The sequence below is a fragment of the Trichomycterus rosablanca genome, chromosome 7 (genome assembly GCF_030014385.1).
Source record: "Trichomycterus rosablanca isolate fTriRos1 chromosome 7, fTriRos1.hap1, whole genome shotgun sequence".
Lineage (NCBI taxonomy): Eukaryota > Metazoa > Chordata > Actinopteri > Siluriformes > Trichomycteridae > Trichomycterus > Trichomycterus rosablanca.
In genome coordinates, this window is record NC_085994.1 from 42058343 (window position 1) to 42068342 (window position 10000).

Sequence of the window (10000 nt, forward strand, 5' to 3'; positions counted from 1 at the left end):
AATGTTTAACTATATATATACAGTGTATCACAAAAGTGAGTACACCCCTCACATTTCTGCAGATATTTAAGTATATCTTTTCATGGGACAACACTGACAAAATGACACTTTGACACAATGAAAAGTAGTCTGTGTGCAGCTTATATAACAGTGTAAATTTATTCTTCCCTTAAAATAACTCAATATACAGCCATTAATGTCTAAACCACCGGCAACAAAAGTGAGTACACCCCTTAGTGAAAGTTCCTGAAGTGTCAATATTTTGTGTGGCCACCATTATTTCCCAGAACTGCCTTAACTCTCCTGGGCATGGAGTTTACCAGAGCTTCACAGGTTGCCACTGGAATGCTTTTCCACTCCTCCATGACGACATCACGGAGCTGGCGGATATTCGAGACTTTGCGCTCCTCCACCTTCCGCTTGAGGATGCCCCAAAGATGTTCTATTGGGTTTAGGTCTGGAGACATGCTTGGCCAGTCCATCACCTTTACCCTCAGCCTATTCAATAAAGCAGTGGTCGTCTTAGAGGTGTGTTTGGGGTCATTATCATGCTGGAACACTGCCCTGCGACCCAGTTTCCGGAGGGAGGGGATCATGCTCTGCTTCAGTATTTCACAGTACATATTGGAGTTCATGTGTTCCTTAATGAAATGTAACTCCCCAACACCTGCTGCACTCATGCAGCCCCAGACCATGGCATTCCCACCATAATGCTTGACTGTAGGCATGACACACTTATCTTTGTACTCCTCACCTGATTGCCGCCACACATGCTTGATACCATCTGAACCAAACAAATTAATCTTGGTCTCATCAGACCATAGGACATGGTTCCAGTAATCCATGTCCTTTGTTGACATGTCTTCAGCAAACTGTTTGCGGGCTTTCTTGTGTAGAGACTTCAGAAGAAGCTTCCTTCTGGGGTGACAGCCATGCAGACCAATTTGATGTAGTGTGCGGCGTATGGTCTGAGCACTGACAGGCTGACCCCCCACCTTTTCAATCTCTGCAGCAATGCTGACAGCACTCCTGCGCCTATCTTTCAAAGACAGCAGTTGGATGTGACGCTGAGCACGTGCACTCAGCTTCTTTGGACGACCAACGCGAGGTCTGTTCTGAGTGGACCCTGCTCTTTTAAAACGCTGGATGATCTTGGCCACTGTGCTGCAGCTCAGTTTCAGGGTGTTGGCAATCTTCTTGTAGCCTTGGCCATCTTCATGTAGCGCAACAATTCGTCTTTTAAGATCCTCAGAGAGTTCTTTGCCATGAGGTGCCATGTTGGAACTTTCAGTGACCAGTATGAGAGAGTGTGAGAGCTGTACAACTAAATTGAACACACCTGCTCCCTATGCACACCTGAGACCTAGTAACACTAACAAATCACATGACATTTTGGAGGGAAAATGACAAGAAGTGCTCAATTTGGACATTTAGGGGTGTAGTCTCTTAGGGGTGTACTCACTTTTTTTGCCGGTGGTTTAGACATTAATGGCTGTATATTGAGTTATTTTGAGGGAAGAATAAATGTACACTGTTATATAAGCTGCACACAGACTACTTTTCATTGTGTCAAAGTGTCATTTTGTCAGTGTTGTCCCATGAAAAGATATACTTAAATATCTGCAGAAATGTGAGGGGTGTACTCACTTTTGTGATACACTGTATAATGTAAATATATTGATATTTACATTTACATTTTCAGCTTTTATTCAAAGCGACTTACACAATGAGCAGAACACGATGAGCAATTGAGGGTTAAGGGCCTTGCTCAGGGACCCAACAGTGGCAACTTGGTGGTGGTGGGGCTTGAACCGGCAACCTTCTGTTTATTAGTCCAGTACCTTAACCACTATAACATACATGTATATACAATATAGTATAATGTAGCCTAGTAGTTGTATCAACATCTGCATGTTATCAATAACTGTCAAATCAAATGTCTGTTTATTTATTAGGATTGTAACGTCATGTTTTACACTTTGGTTACATCATGACAGGAACGTTAGTTACTCATTACACAAGATTCATCAGGTCACAAGTTTAATATCAAACACGGTCATGGACAATTTAGTGTCTCCAATTCACCTCACTTGCATGTTTTTGGACTGTGGGAGGAAACCGGAGCACCGAAGGAAACCCATGCAGACACGGGGAGAACATGCACACACAGAGAGGACCCGGACCGCCCCACCTTATCAAACCTTTCTCTTATCAAATGAAGAGAAAATAAAAATAAATTGTGCTCCAGTGGGAAGTAAGAACAGAGATGAGTCTCTCCATCACGGATTAAATGCTGTATGTTCGCTGTACACGTTTCTGTTTTGGAGAGCGTCTCCTCTCACTCGTCTTTTTCTCAACTTTCTCCTGCACAGTCGTCTGTTTCTCTCCCTTCGTTTTTTCTACGTTCGCTATCTTTCTTTTTCTTTCCACCGTCTTTTCACATGTAACTCGCCTCTAACTCTCTCAACTGTCTGCACTGCAGTCGCTATGTTTACCGGCTGGAATGCACAGACTTGATTGGCTGAGTGGTGTCACGTGATTGGTTCTCATCCGCTAAACCGCTACCGTAAAGACTACAAAAGCTGCGCCGGTTAAAATAGAAGCGCTCCGTCAGGTTTCAAATCCTAACTTTCTGTTTTGGCTGTAGGTCCGGGTCCGTATGGGACGGCTTCTGGGTCCGGACCCGGACCGCGGTCCGCCTGTTAGTGACCTCTGACCTACAAGATCTGCAGTGATCGGGGTTCGTTCTGGCTCTCACATACCATCACTCAGGATTGTTGACGCTGAGGGACGTTCTAGTTACTTTAACGGTTGGGGTTTTTATTGCCGCTGTCGCCCCAGGCTGCTCATTAGGGGTTGAGACCGATCTGGACTGCAGGCAGCCCAGTGTAGCACCTGCACTCTTTTACTATGTGTCCTACACCTGTGAAATAAAGCCAGTAACTGTGGGGATTTGTTTTGTTTTGATCAGCCAGGTGAGACGGAGGTGAGCGAGTGGTCCTGGTGTGGTTTACATGAAGACGTTGGTGCTCTTCCTGACCCCCCTCCGCCAGGATCTGTACAATCTGAGTCCACCAGCATCCCATCACCCCCCAAAACCACTACCTCTACACCCCCCACCCCACCCAGCACCCATCAGGACCAGCAGAAGGATTCAGAGATGATGGAGTGCGAGGATAACGAGGCTCGGCGGGAGGGGAGCGCCACCACCCAGAGAGAATCCATAACCGGGCGGGACCTGGGTGCTCATGGTGCTGCTGAAGCTGGAACATCAGGCATTTCTGGAACACGGACCTCCGAAACTGGGTCGGGTGGTAAAATGGGATCTGGATCAGGAGTCAAATCTGGATCAGGAGTCAAATCTGGATCAGGAGTCAAATCAAAATTAGGATCAGGGGTTGAATCTGATTCAGGAGTCAGATCAGGATCAGAACCTGATAACAGGACTGTGAAGGATGAAGGACGTAAACTGGAGTGCTGCCCGATGTGTCTGATGTCATTTCCTGCTGGGTGAGACCTTCCCTAGTGATTAGCGTTTAGCATTTCTCTGATTTCTGGGTGTGAAACGCAACACTGACGTCTCTCTGTCTGCTGCTCTTTTGTAGGTTCTCTCAGATAGAATGTGATGGACATCTGGCCCAGTGTTTATCAGACATGAACGTGGACATGGTCTGGTGATCATCTTCATCATCATCATCATCGTCATTCTGAGTTCCTCACACCGTGCTTCACTCTCAGATCGTCTGACCACAAAGATCACCAAACCAGACCTCTGACTCCTGTGGTTTATTTTCCATACAGTACTGGTAATCAAAAGGTCGCTGGTTCAAGCCCCATCACTGCTAGGTTGCCACTGTTGGGCCCCTGAGCAAGGCCCTTGACCCTCAGTTGCTCAGACTGTGTACTGTTACAGTACTGTAAGGTGGCTGCTGCTAAATGCAGAAAATGTCAACATAAATGTAAATGTGCAACATGCCAAAACTATGTGGACACCCTTGTTAAAGATGCGAGTGTGTGGTAAGTTTGGGGAAGGCCCTCTCCTGTCCCAGCGTGAGTGTGTCCCTGTGCAGGAGTGAGAACTGGACACGTCTAACGCAGGCTGAACCCTCTCAGTGCTTTCTGAATGGAGCTGTAGAAATGAATAAAGTGTTGAATAGAATTCAGGTGGAGTGTTTGTAGTATTGATTCAGTATTTAGGCGTCGCCACAGCGGATCGTTGAGGTCAGGGTCTGAATATCTGATCTGGAACACCAGACGCCTTCCTGACTCAACACTTCTTACTGTATCCGGGCCTGGGACCTGCACTGAGAGCGCACTGATGAGTGAACCTCCCGATGACCAGGCTGATCGATGTCTGTGTAGACGCCCGCCTGGCCGATAGCACCGCTGAGATTGAAACCCTGGATCTCAGCAGTAGAGGGCAAATGCTGCATCACCCGAGCGCCCCGATTTTGTAATAATAATAATAATAATAACAATAAAATAATAAAACAATAAACAAATAAATAAAATAAATTCAAATAAATTAAATAATTAATATTTTTATAATATAATAATTATAATAATGATAAAATACTAATAATAAAATATTAATAAAATAAAATAATAGATATTTAAATAATACATTAATAAAAATTATAAATAATAGTTTTTTCATAATATAATAATAAGAAAATAATACATTATTATAATAATAATAAATATCAATAATGACTGAATTTGATCTGTATGCAGTTGTGTGCTGATTAATTAATTTGTAATAAACATAAACATTAATTTGTAATAAATTAGTTTCAGCTTTTATCACTTGAACCAGGTTTGTGTCATTAAGCAGAGTTTATTCTCGTTAGGGATTCATTTGTAGTTCATAAAGAACAACACTGCTGTTTCACCACTTTCAGCTTCAGAGTCCACTCACTGTGTGCTTTACACCACTCCAGCTCATTCCAGCCACCCAGACCTGATCCAGATCTTCCTGATCCGCGGAGCTTCAGCGAGTGACTCCTCGTCCTGTGAGCTTGTGTGGCTTCATGGGTGTGAAATGATTCTTTTGAATCACTGAATCATTTCATGTGTAGCCCAGTGAGATCAGATCCTGCAGCAGGGACGTTTGTTCTTCAGAGGAGCTTCATGTTCTGGTGTAAAATGAGCCGCTTCACAATAAATAATAAATAAATAAAAACATCCCGTTTCATTTGGTTCCTAAAATCCAGAGAATTTACATTTATTATTTATTATTAAACGTTTACATTCTTTTATTTTCTCTGCAGCTTTTAGTCTCAATCTGAGAAATTCAGTTTAGCATCAAAACACAAATTAAATAGAAATAAAATTCAGTTCTGTTAGACGTGAATCTTTTATTTTGGACTAAAGAGGAATTAAAATAATAAAAATAATTACAGTAAAGATTTACAGGTGTAATTACAAATACATTTAATCATCGATCATCCTCATGTGAAAACGCTGGAGGTTTAAATTCAGGTTTAATTTTACATGATCAAATTTAAAGATTCAAAACTAAGAGATTTACATTTTGGAGATTCAGTTTTATAAGATTCAAATTTGAATTTAATTTATTGTATTAAATTTATGATTAAAATTTCGGAGATTAAATTAATTTAAATTTGAGTTTTATTTTTGGATGTGTTGAAGGTGAATTTGGGATCAGAGGGGTGAATAAAAGCTCGATTCGTGGTGAGTGGGCGTGTCCCGATATGATTCTCTTATTTACATCATGATCAGATATGATTGGACGATGGGAACCGTTCGGTGTGTGTGTGTGTGTGTGTGTGTGTGTGAGACCCTCAGACCTGCTAACATAATAAATAAAAGTGCTAAATGTTCTGGGTTCAGGCCCTGGTGTAGCAGGGCATTATGGGTAATGTAGTCTATAATGGGCGTGTTCCGGGGGCGGAGTCAGGGGACGGAGGGAGGAAGACCAGCAGCGGCGGCGGCGTGTGTTTACTGTTCGTCTCTGAGACATGTCCGAGTCTCTAAAGTCGTCTGTGACTCCTGGTGAGAGCGTCAGCACTAAAATCATATAAAACATCCATTAATCCAGAGGAGGTACGAGCGCCACCCCCACGACTCCACTCAGTTCAGTTCGGTTCCTGGTACGGTTCCTGGTTCGGTTCCTGGTACGGTTCCTCATACGGTTTCCTCGGTGGAGAGCAGCAGGGGGTTGATGTACTCGAATCCCTCGAACTCGGACTGATCGATTCTCTTAATCACGTCCCTGAGGAGCAAAAACACAAACACAGTTTAATTAAAGCACCGACCCCCCAAAAACCAGCCTGAATATCCTTTATTTACTCCAGAAGTATGTGGACACCCCTCAGAATTACTGGGTTCAGGTGTTTCTGGTGTATTAAATCAATCAAATCAAATAAAGGTCCATAAAGGATTGTTTTTAATGTTTTTAATTTAACCAACCCAACTACCCAAACTAACCCTAACTAGCAACCACAACACTCCAACCCAACCATTACTACCCAAACTCAACCCAACCACTCACCCTAACCCAAACTTTAACTCCAACTACCCTAACTCAAACTAACCCCAAATCCCCAACCCAACCCTCACCTTCCTAACCTAAATCCACACACTCCCTAGTCCAAACTCTAACCCCAACTACCAAACCCCCTCCATACACAGATGTCTGATTTCCATGTAGAAAAAATACTTATAACACCCTAGAAACCACCTAGCAACCCAGTATCAACCACCTGGTATCTCTGTAACCTGTCAGATTTTTAATGAATGAATGAGTAATGAGTCAGTGATGAGTGAGTGAGTGATGAGTGAGTGAGTGATGAGTGAGTGAGTGATTAGTGAGTGAGTGATGAGTGAGTGAGTGATTAGTGAGTGAGTGATGAGTGAGTGAGTGATTAGTGAGTGAGTGATTAGTGAGTGAGTGATGAGTGAGTGAGTGATTAGTGAGTGAGTGATGAGTAAGTGAGTGATTAGTGAGTGAGTAGTAAGTGAGTGATTAGTGAGTGAGTGATTAGTGAGTGAGTGATGAGTAAGTGAGTGATTAGTGAGTGAGTGATGAGTAAGTGAGTGATTAGTGAGTAAGTGATGAGTAAGTGAGTGATGAGTAAGTGAGTGATTAGTGAGTGAGTGATGAGTAAGTGAGTGATTAGTGAGTGAGTGATGAGTAAGTGAGTGATGAGTAAGTGAGTGATTAGTGAGTGAGTGATGAGTAAGTGAGTGATTAGTGAGTGAGTGATGAGTAAGTGAGTGATGAGTAAGTGAGTGATTAGTGAGTGAGTGATGAGTAAGTGAGTGATTAGTAAGTGAGTGATGAGTAAGTGAGTGATGAGTAAGTGAGTGATTAGTGAGTGAGTGATGAGTGAGTGAGTGATGAGTGAGTGAGTGATGAGTGAGTGAGTGATTAGTGATGAGTGATGGTTACTCACTGGTCGTCGGGTGTGAGCTGTACAGGTTCGTTGGTGAACTGTGTATCGAAGTTCTCCAGTCCGTAATCATCCGTGATTTGTGGTTTAAAGGGCGGAGTCACCTGCTTCAGCTCCAACTGGGAACACACACACACACACACCTGATCAATACACCTACTGGTATGTATGAACTTTTGACCAGGACGGTGTTTATGGTACCTGCTCCCAGTCGATGCTCCTGAAGAATGTGTGCGCTTTGATGTCGGTGAATCCCGTCTCAACCTGGCAACCCAGCCGCTCCTTCGGATCCTGGAGAAGAAAGCATGGCAGGTCAGAAGTTTGTGGACGCTCCGTGTGTGTGTGTGTGTGTGTGTGTGTGTGTGTGGAGCTGAAGAGGAAGTGAACGTTCTCACCTTGTTGAGGAAACCTTTGAGGACGTTGGCGGCCTTCACAGAGAGAGAGCGAGGGATCCGGATGGGCTTCTCCAGAATCACTGGAACACAGAGAGAGAGAGAGAAGAACCTCAGCATGAACCAGGAGCTCCTGCACCACTGATGATGAAGATGATGATGAAGGTGGGTGGAGAAGCTCCAGCCTCCCTCACACACCCACACACCCCACAGAGACCGGGAGGATCAGGAGAACTCTGGACACCTGAACGTCTCGCTCAGACTCACAGACGGAGACGATACAGAGCCGCTGCTGCTTTATTACGGAACATGACTGTGGGGAGTGGAGAGCAGGAGTGAGGGGGTGTGATGGTGGAGGATCTACAGGAGGTTCTGATACTGGGTGATGGACCTGGTCCAGGGGGGGAGGGAGTGTGTGAGTGTGTGTGTACTCTAGGTCCATGCTGCCCTCACTGTTGGGGTGGGCAGGACAGACCGAGCAGCAGATGACCATACCAGCATGTGGGTACAAGTGTGTGTGTGTGAGTGTGAGTGTGTGTGTGTGTCTCACCCTGGAACAGATACTCCTCTGTGTTCATGTCTGGATTGTCGGTCATGATGTCGAACGGAGATCTACCAGCCATCATCTCAAACATCAGCACACCCAGAGCCCACCAGTCCACACTGAACCCTGAGAGAGAGAGAGAGAGAGAGAGAGAGAGAGTGTGTGAGAGAGTGTGTGTGAGAGAGTGTGTGTGAGAGAGTGTGTGTGAGAGAGAGATACAGGGTCTGTGTGAGAACCTATCGACCCGCCCTGCTCCCCCTACCTACCTGATCAGGATTCTAATAAGACCTGGAGCTCATAACGTCTCCCTCCATATCCTGAAAACACTTCAACTCTCCCTGACGCCCCAATAAACCACACTGGTATAATTATATAGATTATATAGATTACATAGATCATATAGATTATATAGATTACACTTTTATACACATTACACATCAACCAGAATTTATTTACATGTGAGAGGAACTCTGTTGGTTGCTCCGCTTTTCATCCATCCACCAAGTTTGTAGTTTTTTGTGAGAAAAGTCGTGCTGCACTGAATGCTGGGATTGATCTTCAGAGCTGAGGAGGCGTCGGCGCTCCCTCGTCATTCAGTCAGATCATCACTCAGAATTAAGAACCTCAGTAGGAGCATTTTAAGGGAGCTAAGAATTTAGACACGCCCTCTTCTCAGGAGTGTAGGATGATGGGAAATGTGTCTGTGTAGGGAGAGAGCTAGGATTCACACAGACCCAGAGTTCTGATAGAGTTCTGATAGAGTTCTGATAGAGTTCTGTTATAGTTCTGTTAGAGTTCTGATAGAGTTCTGTAATAGTTCTGTTTGTACCGTAATCTTCTCCTCGGAGGATTTCTGGAGCGATGTAGTTTGGGGTTCCACAGAAGGTGCTGGTGGTGTCGCCCGGTCTGATCCCCTCCTACACACACACACACACACACACACACACACACACACACACATATATGCATGTGTATTATTTACCTTTATAATATACAGTGGGGGGAAATAAGTATTTGATCCCCTGCTGATTTTGTAAGTTTACCCCCTTACAAAGACTTGAACAGTCTATAATTTTTATGGAAGGTTTATTTTAACAGAGAGAGACAGAATATCAACAAAAAATCCAGAAAAAAACATTAAATAAAAGTTATAAATTAATTAGTATTTAATTAAGGGAAATAAGTATTTGATCCCCTACCAACCAGCAAGAATTCTGACCCCCACAGACCGGTTATGTGCCCATGAGGCTACAAATTAGTCCTGTCCCTGTATAAAAGACTCCTGTCACAGAATCAGTTTCTTCCGTTCAAATCTCTCCACCACCATGGGCAAGACCAAAGAGCTATCAAAGGACGTCAGGGACAAGATTGTAGACCTGCACAAGGCTGGAATGGGCTACAAGACCATCAGCAAGAAGCTTGGTGAGAAAGAGACCACTGTTGGTGCGATCATTCGAAAATGGAAGAAATACAAGATCACAATTAATCAGTGGTCTCTTTCTCACCAAGCTTCTTGCTGATGGTCTTGTAGCCCATTCCAGCCTTGTGCAGGTCTACAATCTTGTCCCTGACGTCCTTTGATAGCTCTTTGGTCTTGCCCATGGTGGTGGAGAGATTTGAACGGAAGAAACTGATTCTGTGACAGGAGT

General features: G+C 44.0%; 2 protein-coding genes across 3 annotated transcripts in view; one reads left to right on the top strand and one right to left on the bottom strand.

The window, feature by feature from the left end:
• Window positions 1-4159, top strand: part of si:ch73-70k4.1 (uncharacterized) — a 5590-nt gene extending 1431 nt beyond the window's left edge. The window contains exons 3-4 of the mRNA XM_062998706.1: window positions 2972-3510; window positions 3606-4159. Of these exons, the coding sequence (XP_062854776.1) occupies window positions 2972-3510; window positions 3606-3678 (612 nt within the window). The 3' untranslated portion in view covers window positions 3679-4159. The remainder of the gene's footprint in view (window positions 1-2971; window positions 3511-3605) is intronic.
• A 1178-nt stretch (window positions 4160-5337) lies between these two features.
• The window catches only part of prkcz (protein kinase C, zeta), a 36413-nt gene continuing 31750 nt past the window's right edge, over window positions 5338-10000 (bottom strand). For both annotated transcript variants that reach the window (XM_062999608.1, XM_062999607.1), the window contains exons 13-18: window positions 9181-9268; window positions 8358-8477; window positions 7811-7890; window positions 7617-7706; window positions 7419-7534; window positions 5338-6235 (exon numbers count right to left, since the gene is read on the bottom strand). In XM_062999608.1, the coding sequence (XP_062855678.1) occupies window positions 6148-6235; window positions 7419-7534; window positions 7617-7706; window positions 7811-7890; window positions 8358-8477; window positions 9181-9268 (582 nt within the window). In that variant the 3' untranslated portion in view covers window positions 5338-6147. The remainder of the gene's footprint in view (window positions 6236-7418; window positions 7535-7616; window positions 7707-7810; window positions 7891-8357; window positions 8478-9180; window positions 9269-10000) is intronic.